General features: G+C 39.3%; 1 protein-coding gene across 18 annotated transcripts in view; it reads left to right on the top strand.

Moving 5' to 3' along the window:
• KIAA1217 (KIAA1217 ortholog) overlaps window positions 1-17,302 on the top strand; it is a 371,859-nt gene that overhangs the window by 286,979 nt on the left and 67,578 nt on the right. For 17 of the 18 annotated variants that reach the window (XR_009725177.1, XM_061351553.1, XM_061351543.1 and 14 more), the window contains 2 exons: window positions 4,794-4,992; window positions 9,387-9,480. Coding sequence is in view for 16 of the 18 variants with exons in the window: in XM_061351553.1 (XP_061207537.1) it covers window positions 4,794-4,992; window positions 9,387-9,480 (293 nt within the window). In the remaining 2 variants the exon portion in view is untranslated. Of the gene's footprint in view, window positions 1-4,793; window positions 4,993-9,386; window positions 9,481-15,863; window positions 16,158-17,302 lie in introns of those variants that run through there. The other variant, XM_061351621.1, reaches the window with a different exon arrangement.

Here is a 17,302-nt window from a genome sequence, read left to right as displayed (position 1 = left end):
CTTGTTTTAAAGCCAGCCTTAACCCCATGAGTTCAGGTATGGTTCACTGTTACACCATTTGGGCACATCCTTGACTGCTAAGTATGTTTTACAGCCCGCTGGCAGTATCTGAGCTGAGCACCTTGCCATGGATCTGGTGCATCTGTGTGAGCAGTAGCAGCACAGGCAGTCCTCAAAGCTGTGTTGGCTGGACTACAGGTGCAGGATGGCTGCTCTGGGCACCCTCTAAACCTAGCACTGATGTGTTCAGCTTGTGCTGGAGGCATCACCTATATAAGTCAGGTTAACGGTGCATCTTTCATTGCACTGCATTTCATTTCACGTAGACCATCCCTGAGAGAAATGACAAAAGTATTTTCCAAGTACTGACCCTCAGTAAAAAGGGAGCAGAAAGCCTTTTGGATTTGAAAGAGCTTTATATGCAGGGAAGAAAAGTGTGATCATGTGGTGTGTTCGTATGACCATCATCAGATCTGGGGTTTATGCTTGTAAACCTTTCTTTGAACATGTCCTTTCACCTCTCGGGTGTTTAATTTCCCCTACTATAAAACATACCTTTCTGCTGACAGGAATGTTGTGAAGCAATTTGTAAAGAGGTTTAAGTTTCTAAGGCCTGGCTTACATGTAAGTGTTTTCTGCTATGGCCTGTATTTTAATACCACGACCTGTTGCCGATGGGTGAAGAAGGATCAGAAATTCCAGAGCTATTTCTGAAACTGAGTTACACCAGTATGATGAATGGGAACTCTTAACACTGCAGTTTGCCATGTAGCTGTCAGAAAGGCCAGGGCTTGGATTATCTAGGAGCAGCTAGAAGTGGTGGCCACAATGTTGTCTGACTTGTGCTTTCAAAACAGTTGCATGGTGTAGTTTCCTTGTTCACACTGATCTTTGTATCTGTCCTCCAAGGGCAGCAGGGCATTTTGCAGGCCTATGTGCTTTTTGGTTTATAAAACTTGGCCATATCTTCATGTTTCAGGCAAATCCATTGTAACAGAAGCATAAGTGAAAGAGGGACTTCAGGGTGCTTGGAGATACTTGCGCTTAACTTTCTTTCCAACAGCATTGCTGGCATATATACTGTGCCCTAACAAAAGCTATGCCCGAGTTATATTCTATTTCTTCTTGGTTTAATTCTCCATGGGAGTAATTTTTCAGCTGAAGGTAAAACAAACCTCAGAGCTTCAGCAGCTTCCATGAAGCTGGGCCTGTGGGTATTGCTGGTGTTCAGAGTTTCAGCCAGGCAATGTGTGGGAGAAAAATAATGTCAATGACTTAAAATAATGGATTTTGAGTCTCTTTATTCTGTCATGCTGAAACAGGATTTTTAGAAGAGAGCAGTTAGTTTTGTCAAATAGGAAATGCCCTAAAGCATTGCTATATCATGATACAGATCAAACAGCTCAAGAGGAAAGGCAGTAGTATTTTTTAAGGGCATGTGATTTAAGGGAGTGTAAGGAAAAAAGAATTTATTATGTCTTTGAAAATGTCTTTTTCCTCTACAGTGAGACTGTGGCCAAAATATTTCTCTGACTTCTATGTTAAAGCTGCCTATTTTAAGGCATGATCTTTTTGGATAACATGAATATTTGCTTCAAAAATTCAATACCCGAAGACAACTGTAATTTTGTTTTGGATCAATATTTTGTGGGAGTATTGGAGGACAGGCAGAGTCAAAACTGTCCTGAAAAGATTTAGACTTCAGTATAAGGAATAGTTTTCAACTCTACTATTTCCTTTTTATTAATGGTTTCAGTAGCTCAATATTCAGCATGTTTTTAGTGGCCTGAAATGCAAAAACAGCATTTTCTGCATTCCACACTGATTTTTAAACTGGGCAGAAAAGAGTCACGCACAACTGTAAAGCTGATATTCAAAGTCTGTAATTTTAGCCAAAAAATCATTTTTTGCCATTTAACCCAAAAAAGTTTCAAATGTCAATATATGGAAGGTTCCATATGTTCTTCCTAGGAACTGAAAGCTATCATAAAAAATGAATATGGTTTTGCACATCTTGGAACAGTGAAATAATTGCAATCATTTAAAAACATAGAATCATAGATAGTTAGGGTTGGAAAGGACCTTAAGACCATCTAGTTCCAACTCCCCTGCCATGGGCAGAGACATGTCCCACTAAACCATGCATGCTTAGGTTTTTTTTACAAATGTAGTTAGTTTCTGAATTCTAATGAATATTCAGCTGCATAGAACATTTGAATGAGCACTGAAAAGCCAATTTTACCCAGAAGAAATACAGAAATAAATGATGTCAAATTTTTTTTTTTTTTAAAGGAAAAATTGTTGGAACTCATTAAATAATGGCATTAAAAATAAAATGTGTAGGAAAATTCTCCTCAGTCTCTGAAAGAAACGTAGTTACTTTTCTGTCTGAAACAATTTTTCCAGCCAAAATAAAATGGAAGTTTGGAGTAGAATTCATTAAAGGTCTGATTGCAGTCTTAACGAAAGAAGAGCTATCAGCTCTTGATAATAGTAGAGAAATGATGTTAACAGCTCCATTTTATAAAAGCTGCCTAATAACAAATAATAGTTAGGTAATGTTGTCTATTTACTGTTCAGAAAAATTAGCACCTTCCTTCCCTAAACACAAGCACAATTATCTACCCACTGATTGTAGGAACATCTGACTACGTAGGTGATCATTCCTCTCCAGCAATTATGGATAACACAGGGGCAAAAATACTTACGTCTAAGGAGAAAGAGGGCTCATTTTAGATTAAAATGCCTTATTTTCATTAAATGCCTTTATATTCTAGGACCCTAGCTTTTCCCATCGCTTTTGCTCAGTGTTTGTATCTCAGCAGCGTGAGCTGCCCATGCCATTGCTGATGACTTTCAGGCAAGAATCACTGACTTACCATCTAAGTTTTGTGATTTGCTGAGATTTGGTGATGAACCTTTTGTTCTCAAACCTCCTGTTTGCATTGGAAGGGAGGGTTAGGGCTCCCTGACCCTCAGGGAACATCATATGGTGCATATGTAAAATATTGTTCCTAATTTTAGCCTACCATTGTTGGTTATTGGTAGATGCAAAGGCATGGCAGCGCAGAAACTGCTCATGCTCCAAAGTCTGCCTGAAAATGTAATAAAGGCTTCAGCAGTTAGTTCAGCCTGCGTGCTGTCCTTCTACCATTGTGTGACTAGCCACATTCAACATCCAATTCAGGGTAGGATAAAACTGCCAGAATTCAGTGTAGATGTTTCTGTAATAACTAATTCTTGAGCAGATCTGATATTGTTTTCCTTTTCCAAATGCTTTCCAATGGCTAGATAGCTTGAGCCATTTGTCTCTGGTTGTACCTCTCAGACAGCTGGTGGATATACAAACTTCAGTAGTATTTTTACTGTCTTTTCTATGTGTTTTCTCTTCCATCTCATTCTGGGCTGCTAAATTTCTGCAAAGTGGATGCACCAATGTATACTGAGGGCAATCAATTTGGAAAGCAGCTTGGCAGAAACGAATTTAGGGATCCTGGTGGACACTAAGCAATGTGCCATTTCAGCAAAGGCCAGTGGTATCCTCAGCTGCATTAGACAAAAGTTTTGCCAGCAGGTTGAGGGAGGTGATCCTTCCTCTCTACTCAGCACTGGTGAGGCCACACCTGGAGTGCTGTGTCCAGTTCTGGCCTTCTTGGTACAAAAAGACATGGACATACAAGAGAGAGTCCACTGAAGGGCCACAAGGATGATTAACTTGGTTGAAGTATCACTGCTAAGAGGAGAAGCTGAGAGAGCAAGGATGGTTCAACCTAAAGAAGCCTCAGGGGAAGGCTCAATCAATGTATGAAAGCACCTGAAGGGAGGGCGCAAAGAAGACTGGCTCTTTTCAGTGATGCCCTGATACAGGACCAAAGGCAGTGGGGGCCAACTGGATTATGTGGGGTTTCCTCTCAACATTCAGAAACACTTCTCCACTGTGAGGATGACCAAGCACTGGCACTGGTTTCCCAGAGAGGCTGTGGGGTTTCCTTCCTTGAAGATACTCAGAAACTGTCTGGGCACAGTCCTGGGCAAGTGGCTGTCAGTGTCCCTGCTGAAGTGGGAAGCTTGGACCAGATGACCTCCAGAGCTACCTTCCACCCTCAGCCACCCTGTGATTCTGTGATCTGCCATTTCATTGTTTTTTTAAACCACCATAGAAGCTATACCTGCTCCAACTCTTACAGATGGCAAGAGAGTGAAGGCCTTTCTTCCTGGCACAATGCAGTGCTGTACAGAGACAGCTGAGATGGCCCAGAAAGGGCACAGTGTGCTTTCAGAGATAATGCATATTGAATTGTGAATATAAAATTCCTCATGCTAAGATGAACATCTGGTTTTGGGGGGTGTTTTTGGGTGTTAGGCTAAAATGTACAATTTATGTTTAAAGAAAGCTGGTTGCTATAAGAGAATAAAATTTTTTCTCAGCTTCTTTAAAGAAAAGTACCTTGTGATTTACTAACACTTTCCACTACAGGGCAGATTTGGTGTATTTGGGATTTTCCCTTAGTCTTATTAAGGTAAACTTCAGATTTATCTAACTGAAGAACAGGCTTGTCAGCAAAGTGCAGAACTGGGCAAGCGTATTTATCGAAGTACAGCCATATCACTGTTCTGTGCTCTATGCCAATAGTGTGTTGAAAAGGAAAATGTTGCATGTGATTTATGAGTAAAGAATGTGAGCTGATTTTTCGCTTCTCATGGGCTTGGTCAGTGTTTCACATGGACTTTGAAACCCAGATCATTAGTGTGCACTTAAGAATATGTAACGTGATATCATATTTTGCTTGTAGGTGTTTTGTATCTTCAGTATGGAGATGAAACAAAGCAGTTGAGGATGCCGAACGAAATCACAAGCACAGATACAATTCGTGCCCTTTTTGTAAGTGCCTTCCCCCAGCAGCTATCGATGAAAATGCTGGAATCACCCAGTGTGGCCATTTACATCAAGGATGAGAGCAGAAACATATACTATGAACTGTGTGATGTGAGGTAAGTAAACATAGAATTACAGCTGTTGGGTTTGGGATGGGTTTTTCTGTAGTGCACTTACAGAATAAAAAGGAGTGGAGATGATAAGTATCTGACAGAGAGTGGCCTGACACATGAAGGCATGTTCAGTGGTATCTGAGTAATACGGGAGGTCTGGTCTGACACTGCCGTCAGCTGTAGGTGCAATATCTGTTGCACAAGGCATTGATAAATGGAGTACATTGTTCAAATATTTTTATAGTATAAACAGGTTCACATATTTAATATTTTATTGAATTTTAACTGGGACGTAAATATTTAAAATATGGAACAAAAAATAAACAATTACAAAAAACCTATTCTTTTTCTTTACTGGGAGTGCAAAGCCTGATCCTTGTGAACCTGAAGCTACAAACATCAATGTCACCAATATCCTCACAAGAGTGCCAGCTATGCATCATCTAGCACTGCCAAAGATGTGTGGCACTGGTGACCCCTGTTGCAGCAGCCCCACCACCTTCCTGTTTTATGTCAGGATGCAGCAACTAATGCAGTCACTTCACAAATTTAGAGCTTGGTCAGTAGATCATCTGACTAACATCTGGGAGCAAATTTCTATCCTTTATTCTGTGGAAGTGCAGCAGCTTAATTAGCCAGGTTTCTTCAGTCCTCATGTCTGTGCTCTATGAGCAGAAGGACCAAGTTCTCAGAGTCCCTAGAAAGTCCCAAGTCATGCAGCAGCAAAGCTCTCAGGCACACCTCAGACATGTTGCACTCTATAAATCTGTGCAAGGAAATATGCTAGTCCTTTGTGACATCCTTTTCATAAGAAGTTACATGTTAAAAAGAATTGAACAGAGGAGCATAAAATGAAGGAGAAAGCAGAAAAGGTGTTTCCTCTCCCCCTGTCTTCCACTAGTGCAAAAAAAATGATGTGAAAGTAAGAGAAGTGTACTGTCCACTGCTGCCTTGTTTGTTCTTGGAGATCATATGGCTGAGGTGCTTCTCCATATCTTGTAGTTAAAAGAGCAAGCTGGAGCTTTTCTAGCCTTGACACTTCCAATTCTCCCATTCCTCAGTCTTTGAACAGTACTGTACCCTATTTTCTTACCTCTGCTTTGCTCTCCTCATGCTGTCTATCCAGTGTCTTGTCATTAGCGAGCTTGTTTCAGTTTCTGGTTTTTATCTTCCTTGCTTTGCAGACCCCCACACCTCTGTTTGGCCACTGTAATGCCTATATTAAGACCCATCTGATTCTTTTGTATCATCATCATTCATCAGGTACTCAAGTTTCTTACACATCAGTCTATTCACAAGATCAGATCAAATGACTGAATCAAGATGAGGGTTACTATTTCTCTGTTGCCAAATTGCATTGTTGCCAACCGTCATCTGGCTCATCAGCTCCTCGTGTCTCACTTTATCCCTCCATCTTCCCTTGGGTTTCAGACTAACAGTTTAAAACTTCATCTCCTCCCTGCCCCCAAGAATATGGTTGTTGATTATCTTAATACCACTCCACCTTTTTTTGTCTTGCTCTCATTGCAGGCGTCACTCTGCCAACCTCAGACCTGGCTCAGTCTCAACATCTGCTTCCTCTGTTCCTATGCCTGTATTGTAGAGCATTTCTAGAGGAAATCCCATGACCCAGCTGACTTCCTCCGTAACAAAATTCCCTTCTTCAGTTCTGCTACCCTTCTCACTAGGGAAATCCCAGCAACTGTGAATGTCTGTAGTTAGATGACATGAATCCTACCTCTTCTGTCCAAACTAATATCTTAGTCTTCTCTTTAATATAGTCTCACGGATGATTAGTTTCAGCCTAGCTTATGTTCTCCTTCATTAGGCCATCACAGTCCTTTTCCTTTTATTATTTTATATTTTTAATCCCGGGGGACAAAGCACTATCTTTTTACTTAAGCCCATAACCTGGCCCTTTTCTTACAGTGGTTCAAGTCTCTACATCCAGTGTAGACTTCAGATTTTTTCTCTATAACATCCCTATGGTGTAGTCTTTCCTACCCATACTGAAGAAAACACTCAGCAACTTCATCAGCTTTTTAATAGCAACTGCTATAATGGTCTTTTCCGAGCAGTTGACACAGGTAATCTTGTTCACTCTCACCCATTCAGATGAAGCAACAAAGATGATTCTCCTAGTTTCATAAGCAGACTGTTTTACATGCTTTTTCTTTTCATTTGTCCTCTGGCTGTATCTTTTCCATCTCATTAAATATAAACTACTTGTCTTCATTATGAAGGCTCCTCCAAGCCCTCTTCAATGCCATTTTTCATTTCTTGTTCAGTACCAAGTAGAATCAGCTTCCACTTGGCAAATAATGCCAACTTTTATTCTAGGTATCTTTAATTCAAACAACTGCCTTCAAGCTCTCTCTTGGGCAGCCCTCTAATACACTTGGAAGGTGTCCTCCACAGACATCCGCAAAGCCACTGCATTGGTCTCCTTCCCTCTCCCTGTGTTACACTGCCTACTCAGAGCATGCCTGTGGTCCTACAATCTGTTTATTGCTCTTCTGGCTGTAAACACTATGGGCTTCTCATTTCTTTTTGTTCCCTTATCTTTCTGCAGCTATCCTGTTGTCTCTTTTGTCTTCTGTTCACCCTGTAAGCTGGTGAAGAGGTGGTATTCCTGGCGTGTTTGTACAGCACACACAGATCAATGAGGCTTTTGAACATGCCAAGGATATCTGGGAGCTACAGTAACGCAAATAATAGTAATAATAAAAGTACAGTCATATATACCTGTTATCAGCAATGTTTATCTTAGAATAGCAACATGAGGTGAAATAGAATTCACCTCAGAGATCAAATGCCTGGTATTTTGGTGCTTTGCCTTGCAGCAATGTTTTACTTTAAAGTGCCATGTTTCTACAAGAAATATTTTTGGAGAATGCTTTTAAAACAAACTTCAGTTAGTTGAGCTACCATCTCATAGCTGTCAGACAGAAAAGACAGCAGATACAATTTATTTAAATGAATAATGTACTGCTTCTTGAACTGAAGATGAGGGAACTTGCTTTGTATTGAAAGGAACGTATTTCCAAGTCTGAGACAGAAAATGGTAACTGAGAATCCCAGTGCAAGTCTCAAAGTGAAAGGGTCACGTATGCAAGATGGAAAACGGTTTGTGTTACCATAAATAATTGAAGAACTTGAACTTGCCGCAAGGTAGCTATTTTCCTATGCAGCCTACAAGAAAACACTCATAAATGCTGAACTTCTCATCAGCCCTACAGTTCTTAAACAGAAGGCACTGATCTGTCTCTTATGCTGTGGGGTTTATTTAATAACTGCTTGACATCTACACAGCAGCACAAGTTCTGACTAGCTACTCATTCAAAGCAATCACTGATTGTAATATGACATTGTAAGAAAGAAATTAGACCTGCCCAAGAATCTTTTCCTTCATTTTTAAATGATAATCCCAGTGATTAAGATCAGTTCAGTAGACTTGTAGCTGCACCTGGAGGAAAGGAATTCAGTCACATGTGTAAGTAAATTCTCTAGAGATCACTATTGGGAAATGAAAGGAATCATAGCTTTGAAAGGATGTGAGTGAGTGTAGATTGGATTTGCTACTGATTAAATGTGAACAAGAAATCAGCAGGACTCAGTGCAAGTGTTTAAACTGTAAAATTATTGGAAGGTAGGTTTTGAAACAAAGCAGAAAACTACTGTCATCTAACCATTTCCTAGTAGCTGAAAAATTTGCTAATCAATGACAAAGTGTTAGATCCTAATAAAACAAAAATGCTCTTTTCTGGCTTTCCATCTAAACCATTTGTGAGGTAGCTTTCATTAAAACTTTTGCTTGTTTATTTGTTTTTGTAATTCCTTTTTTTTTTTTTCCTTAAGACCTGTGTTTATTATAGATAAAGTTTAGAGGAAGGATTTATTTGCTACTGAATTTTTAGCTTTTGTGCATTTTTTTTCAGGTTTGTGAACAAGCTGATAATTAGAATTGCCTGAAGAATAACTGCAGTTAGAAAGACTGCTTTTCTTTTGATATTTTGCTTCTCAGAATAGCAAAAATTCACGTGGGCTGAGTGCACAATAAAACATGTAAATATTAACTAAATCCTTTTGAGCGCTGTGTAAATGTTGAAGCTCTATTGTCTTCAAAGTGTTTCACTCTATGGCAAGATCTTGAAAGAAACTTAACAGTATCTAATTTTTATGGGTGTGGAGTTGTAGCATAAGAATGATACTTCCCATGGGAAAGAGAATCAAAGTAGGCTTTTGTTTGTTTGTGTGTGTCTAAGTTATGGCATTTAGGTTTTTCTTATAGGTCCGCTGCAGACCTACTGTTTGTCTGTTACCTGAATCTTTTGGGCAACAAAGTTAATAAAAAACCTACTTTCATCTGTTATCATTGCTGATTCTTTTGATTCCAGGAATATTCAAGACCGATCTTTCCTTAAAGTTTACAACAAAGATCCTGCACACGCGTTTAATCACACTTCCAGAGCTGTAAATGGAGATATAAGGGTAAGTACTAGTGCTGCATTTGTACTCCTCTTTCCTCTAGCTTTTATGCTATATTATTAAATTCTTAACTGTAGTATGTACAAAACAAATCATAAAATCAAGCATATATGTATGGTACATATACAGAAGAGGGAATTGATATTGCTTACTGTAATATTTCTTAACTGCTTTGCTTTTTCCAATTACTTGCCCTGAGCATTAACTTTTTTTGTTCTCTTTTACAATGATTAAAGCATGTGAACCAAAACGTAGCTTTTAGTTACTTATTTGAGATACAGACAGTGCTCAGAGTTAATACAACTTCTTATTTCATGTTTTCAAACCTTTTACGGTGAAGTATGGCTTGGTGTTAGTTCACTCCAGCAAGGCTTCAGCACGAACCGGTTTGCAGTGGCTGAGCAGATAGATGTACTTTCCTTGGAGTCTGTTGACACATGTTGTAAATGATGGTTTCAAATAGGAAATTCTGATAAATATCCATTGTGCTGTAAATGGTTTTGTCTTTTTCTAAAATTTTCTACCTATACGAACAAAGACTAGTATATTTGCTTTTTCAAGTAAACATTTTGTATTGGGAGACTATACAGAAAGCCTTTGAAACATATTCGATTTCTCTCTGTCACTGTCCCAGTCTTTCGCTGGACTGTTATCTCCCACCTTGATGCCAAGAAGGCAGGAGGTGCAGCTGTGCAGCACCTCTTCCAGTATGTTACCCACAGCTAATGTTGCAGCAGGGGGTGGTGATGAGATTAAACAACCTCATCTTCTCCCCACCCATCCTAGGTCTGTACCCAGGAAATGGTACAACCAAATCAGCTTGATGGGGCCAGAAGGGAATACCACTACTGTCCTTCCTGCTTTGTGGCTTTTATGTGTGCTCCAGAGCTGATTCAACTGAGCAGAAAATTTCCTGTGAAGTGATTTGCTTAATTGTTGATTTGCTTCTTGGTTCTGTTACCAATTCTGAGTATGGCTTACTGCTTTATTATTAATATTTCATGTAAGCACTTCTGCTGCCTAAATAGTTATGTCCTCATTATTTTAGAAAGATTGCAATAGTTTATTTACAGGCACTATTCTCAACCACCTCTCTCTTATGTACTTCAATTATGAAATATCCTTTTGATAGGTCAGAAATCTAATTACTTGATCATTTGTACTGTTGCACACACAACAGTAGAGAACAAATAGACATGCTTCAAATGGCTGATGTGATAGGTAGATAAGGAATTGGCTGGATGGTCACACTCAAACAGTTGTGGTCATTGGCTCGATGTCCAAATGGAGATAAATGACAAGTGGTGTTTCTCAGGGGTCAGTACTGGGACCAGTGCTGTTTAACATCTTTGTCAGTGACATGGACAGTGGGATCAAGTGCACCCTCAGCAAGTTTGTGGTGCAGTCAGCTCACTGGAGGGATGTCATTCAGAGGGACCTTGACAGCCTCAAGAGGTGGGACAGTGCTAACCTCATGAAATTCAACAAAGCCAAGTGCAATAAATGTCCTGCACCTGGGTCAGGGCAATCACAAGCACATAAAAAGGCTGACCAGAAACTGGATTGAGAGCATCCCTGATGGGAAGGACTTGGGGGTGTTGGTTGACAAAAAGCTCAACATAAGCCAAAAGTTTGTGCTTGCAGCCCAGAAAGCCAACCATACCTGGGCAGCATCAAAAGGAGCATGACCAAGGGAGCTCAGTGTGTTCAGCTCTGGGGCCCTCAACCTAAGAAGGTCCTGGACCTGTTAGAGCAAGTCCAGAGGAGGGCCACAAATATGATCAGAGGGCTGGAGCCCCTCTGGTATGAAGAAAGGCTGAGAGAGCTGGGGTTGTTCAGCCTGGAGAAGACAGCGCTTCAAGATGACCTTATGGCAGCCTTCCAGTGCCTTTAGGGGCCTACAAGATAGGTGTAGAGGGGGCTTTTTATGAGGGCATGTAGTGATAGGTCTAGCTAGGATAGGTAATGGCTTTAAACTGTAAGAGAGTAGATTTCAATTAGATAATAGGAAGAAATTCTTTACTGTGAGGGTGGTGAGGCACTGGCACAGGTTGCCCAGAGAAGCTGTGGCTGCCTCATCCCTGGGCAGCATTCAAGGCCAGGTTAAACGGGACTTTGAGAAAGCTGGTCTAGTGGAAGGTGTCCCTGCCTATTGCAAGGGGGCTGGAGCTAGATGATCTTTAAACTCCTTTCCAACTCAAACCATTCTATGATTCTATGATAGCTTTTAGTGTCTTCTTTAAGGTCCTGAAATTATTCAATTATGTTTATATTCCTGTAGCAATAATAGGATGTAGTCAATGCATCTCTTTCATATTTGAAGGCATGGCATAATATCATTATCCATTATGACATTAACTCATGTAACTATTTCACTGTGGCTTTATAAAGTTATGCTATACTATTCTTTTTCCATGCACAATGGATGCTGAATATAGCTACTGCTGCTTTATTTGTGTTCTTAGGCCTGTTTTCAGATATGGCTAATTAGTGTTTTAGCTACATACATTCAAAAGTAAAGATTACTTATTTGGCCCTCTGCAAGGCATTTACTGCCTAACAGGGTTGTTCTAAACGCAGGTGCTGCTTCTGTGCAAAAACTGTAATAATATCTATTTCTCATTTTAAAATATATATTGTATGACAGATACACACACTTGACATCTCCTGATTATGGCTGAGTTATCTTCCTTTGGTCATAACTCAGGAATAATGGTGACACAGTGATTACCCTAGCGGAAGTGGTGGTTTCATGGTAAAATATTGTACTTTTAGGTGCCATTTTTAATTTTTGTGCCTCCAACAAAGCAGTTATTTTCTCATATGGCCTTTCCTTTGCATTGGCAAATTTCTAGTCTTTCTGGTCTGAGAGGTGAAATCGGAGCCAGGATGTTCATAGGGACTTTGTGGAGAAACATGCTAAAAATCTTCCCTTTGATCTCTGTGAACTTCTGCACTTCAAAGTTATGAGCATGGAAACAAGTGATTTCTTGAGCTCTGGAAATAATGAAACCTGTTTGTCTAAGGATGTATGTCTTCTGGTTGGGTTCTTCCTTTGCAGAAACACTTGGATCCTAACGGAGGTTCTTCCAAAGTAGAGAGTTGTAATATTGCTCTCTCTGATGCTCATCCTCCAGTGTCTAAAAAGCTGGAGCACACACTGCAACTTTTCTTCTATTCGGCAGAAGTACTGCAGGGTCTTCTCACAAATCTCTTGGTAGGGACATAGTAGTCTAATGGTTTCTGCACTTTGATTAAATCTGGTTCAAATTTGCCTGCATATTCACAGTTTAGTAGGTCGGGGGGGGCAGCCACCAATAAGCAGATGGATTATCTATAACTCTTTCCTTAGCAAATCAGATTAAAGGGGATGGAAATGTGGGGGCAGTGAGAAACATGTACATTTTACGTATTGGTATTGCATAGTGCCCAAAATATTGTGGAAAATCCTTTGCTTCTCATCCCTCCTTTTGTGTTTATGCATCTTTGCATTAGGTAAGTTGATGTTCTTTTCTTTCATGTGATATATGAATGCTAAATTCATTACAGTGGGAAGTAAGGAATAACTCTGCTCTGCATCATGGTTAACTGTTTCAAAAAAAACTACAGGAAAGCAATTTGTTGTCAGACTGGTTGAAAGAACACTATTTAGAATATGATGAGTTAACTGTTGTAAGTACATTTTTCCATGGTGATGCTGTGAGTGTGGTTGTATCTCCTGCCATATGTGAGTTACAGCTTTAGTTTTTTGAGGTTTGGAAAAGTTTTGCCTTTGCAGATTTTTCTACTGTTTGCCTTCTTGTCCCTTTGAAACCTTTATCCCTGGGTTTGATGATGTTCAGGCTTCTATCCATGTGATTTATAATCATTTCCATGTAGCAGACCCAAAATAATCTCAGAAAATAATGTTAGCTGCCAGCTTGGACACCTGTTTTAACTACCAAACAGATGTAAGACCTGTATAAGAATTGGCAGTAACACTCGAAGTATTAAGTATTATCCATATGGACAATAAGACTCAGAATGTGCAAGAGGAATGTGGGATCTGTCAGATTCAGATCTCCTATCAAACCGCTCAGCTTTCATGTCCATTAATTCTGATTTTGTGGTCTTCTGTTTCATGTGTTTTTCTGAATCGGTTGTGTTTGAAAAAAAAGGGATTTTGCGCAGTCTAAGCAATCTCTTAAGGACAGTTTCTCTTCAGATAGGATTCTTTGGAGTTCCTTACTTGCCTGCAGATACTGTGCCATGGCCATTTACATCTTGAAGAGCATGGTTTGTTGGACAGGTCAGCCGTGCTGAATGGTAGTCAAGCAAGAGGTAGTAGCCACATAGTGCCATCTCCCTGAATATTTGTGTTTGTGCTCTTCTGATTTTTGTTACTCCTTTCCCAAAATGTATGCTGATAATCTGTAGCAGTTGTTTTCTTTTGAAAAATGCATCTTGTTGCTACATTTCATTTATCCTTTGCCTGAGTTTGTAACATTTACAGCACTTTCTAGCTCTCTGTACAATAATGCTTTCTTCTGACAAAATACTGTCTTGCATCCAAATGTTTATATGATCTTTTTATTCTCCTGGCATTGTTTTGAATTCCAGTGTAAATGCATGTACACAGTCATGCTGGTCTATGCCGTTAGAATTAATGTGATTTGTGATTTACGTAGACTTGAAGGGGAAGAGGCTTTCTCAGACTTACTAGGTGTAGGGTCCAGGTTGCCCGTCTTCTCACATTCAGGAAGGTGCATGGATTGAAATCAGTAGATGACACTAAAGAATTTACAGTGGATTTTGTATGTTGCTGAATGAATTGAATTCCTTTGGAAGTGTCACAGCTCCTTTTATCCTGGGCTGTTGCTGTGAGCCCCTGGTGACTCCAAGTGGAAGTGATTCCCCCCACCAAATGTGCATGTCCTCATTCCCTAGACCTTCCTTTTATGGAGTGGCTAAAATGGGAAGAATCCTAAATTATAATCTCCACCTTCTGTCATTGCAGCTTGTCTGCATTCCTGATGTCACAGTTGGATACTAATAACGTTGGTTTATGCAGTAGTTTTTGGGCTTCATCTGTCTGCCAGTTTTGAGAATAGTGAGGGAATTTTTACTTTATAACAAACCAGTGGCTGTTTTGCTTGGCAGCCTTTCTCTTCCCAACCACCTGTCCTCAAGTCTGTGGGTTACACTTTGTTTTAAAATGGCCTAGACCCACCATGGTTTTGCTTGGTTCTCTGACTTGTACAAGACCTTATCAGGCCAGTGCTTTGTTCCCGGCCTTTGCTGGTGGATGAGGCCAGAATATCCAAAGAATGCTTGTTGTGGCTGCTGTTGTATCAAGGTACACTTTGGGGTGATTTGGACATTTTTTAGAGACTGTTTCTCCACTAAAAACAATTAGGGCAAGTTGAATCAGAGCTGAGTTGGAGGGGCGGGGGTACCTGGAAACCACATCTAGGAGTTAGAATGGCAAAAAGGCAGTGATGTTCCTGGCAGCAATAGGGGTTTGGGCTGCCAAAGTGAGAGGGAACGAGTTAAGATGAGTTATACAATAAAATAAGACAAACATTTGATAAGTTGGGTAGCTGTTGTGCTGAATAGCTTTTATTAATGAAATTGAACAGCAGCATCTTTTCATTTTGCCCCTGAAAGTGCCTGGCTAGCATGTTGCTAATATTTCAACACTCTAGAGTTAGATGAAATTTGTGAACTTAAAAAATCCCTACAAGTGCTAAAACCCCTCAAACAGCTCCCCAAGTATTTAAAGCATTCAAGGACCCTGAAAGTCAAAGTGGCTTGCAGGAAAGATAGAGATAATAGAAGTAGGATCACCCTTCTGTGTTCTTAAAGTAGCTGTAAACATACGTCCAGCTTCTTTGAGGTGTTTAGCTAACTTCTTTTCATGGGATTGTGATCTTAACATCAATAAACACAAAGCTGCAAATGCTGCCAGAATTACATTTGTTCATACTATGGCTAGAAAAATATAACAGCTCCTTGAACTACGTAGAGGTATTTAGAACAAAAGTATTTATTGGAAAAGAATTCAAGCAATAAATTGAGTAGATGCATTTTAGTGCTAGGATTGCCTATAGGAAAGCATTTATATAAGTTGCCATGTGTTCGCCTTACTGATCCTATTACTATAAAACTTTGTTTTCTTTTGGGAAGGAAAAGAAAAAAAGAAAAAGCAAACACTAATACCTCTATTATCTGATAGAGACCTTCCAAATGATACAAATCTCATCTTTCCTGCTGTTTTTCTGTCTGCTTTTTCTAATGCTCTTTTTGTCATTGAGAGGTTATGACAACATGAGCCATATTGTATTTATAAACATCACGTGTTTCCTTGATATGACTTGCAGTGTCTGCCAAACAGAACACATGGAAGAAACATTTCTCATTAGCTCAGCGTTGGTTTTGGTTATGCTGATTTCCGGGACAGGAAAAATGCCTTCCTTACTCAGATTTAACTTTCATACAGTAGAAAGCAAGCCTGTGAGTGTCCATGAAATCTCTTGAACAGAGACGCTGCAGCTCTTTTAGCCCACATACTTTGTCTGAGGAAAAGAGAAAAAGCAGTTTATTTTAAAGAGAAGATGTAATGGCATGTATTGCTGAAATTAATTCTGAATTAAAATACCTGCCAAAGCCATCTAGAAACGGAACTTAGCAAGACATGTAAGGTAAGATGATGCTTATAAATAATTAAAAATATCTAATTCCTTTTCTTTTTTCTTTTGTGGGTTTTTCTTTTCCCCCAAATTAAAAGATATTTTCATATAAACTGGCAATTTAAATCAGAACAATGAAAACAGTTTCTTCTTCCTTGAGCCATATGAGAAAATAAGTGTTTAATTGCTCTCTAAATCACCAAACTCTACTCTCAGATTTTATGTCTAGTTTATGTATTAAACAGTTGTTTTTCAACTTGCCATTACAAATCTTGCTGAGATTTGAACAAAATATATAAAAGAAGTTTCTGATGTTGTGGATCATTTTTTTTTAACTGATTTTCACTATTTTTGCTTTGAAGGGGTTGTCAGTAGTTGCCAATTATTTATGCAACTACAGAGCTGCAGACACTGAGAAGTAGCTGCATCAAATCAGACTGTGATGAAAGACTGTAAATGAACCTGTTCTCTTTCATTCATATGTCCTTGGATATACAATACTTATTCCTGTGTAAAGTTACTGGGAAAGTGGATATAGTTATAAGGTAAAATATATATTTTTTTTTATTTTAGCTACATATAAACCAATATATAAATCTCAAACGTTTCTGGCAAAAACTCAGTCTGTTTAAAGATGCAGATTCTGTGTTACACTTGGATGGATACTTGTTGTGGCTTTTTTAATATGATGGCTATGTGCTTTGGTGTATTGTATTTATTTCATAAACATTGTGTGTTAAGAATTTAACTATATAGATCCTATTGCTATACCAACATTTTAAAACATATCTTTTAAAAAATATTCAAATAATGAGGATTGATTTTAAGTTTATACTAAGCTGGCCGTTGAAAGAGAGTGTCATGTTCTTAATACTGAACCTTCCAAGGAACAGGAGCTTGCCTCACCCATGCAGTAATCTTACAGTTAGTATAAGAGGAGTGTCATTTGGTAGATAGCACAAACCTGGAAACTCCAAGAGTTTCGTCTGTGGAAACAGATCAACTTGCAACCACAATGCAGTTGTTTTAGTGGCATTTTCATGGGGCGAGTTCTTTATTTCCCAGTAACAGGCCTGTATTCAAGCTAACCTGCCTCTCATGTTGAGGTTTGCTTAGAGCTTGCCCTGGAGCTGATGAAGTTACTTAATAACAACACA

The sequence above is a fragment of the Neopsephotus bourkii genome, unplaced genomic scaffold (genome assembly GCF_033783945.1).
Source record: "Neopsephotus bourkii isolate Nb327-2 ecotype Australia unplaced genomic scaffold, CSIRO-AGI_Nbou_v1 NB_53, whole genome shotgun sequence".
NCBI lineage: Eukaryota > Metazoa > Chordata > Aves > Psittaciformes > Psittacidae > Neopsephotus > Neopsephotus bourkii.
The sequence above is the reverse complement of the archived record's forward strand: the minus strand, read 5'-3'. Positions and strand labels throughout refer to the sequence as shown.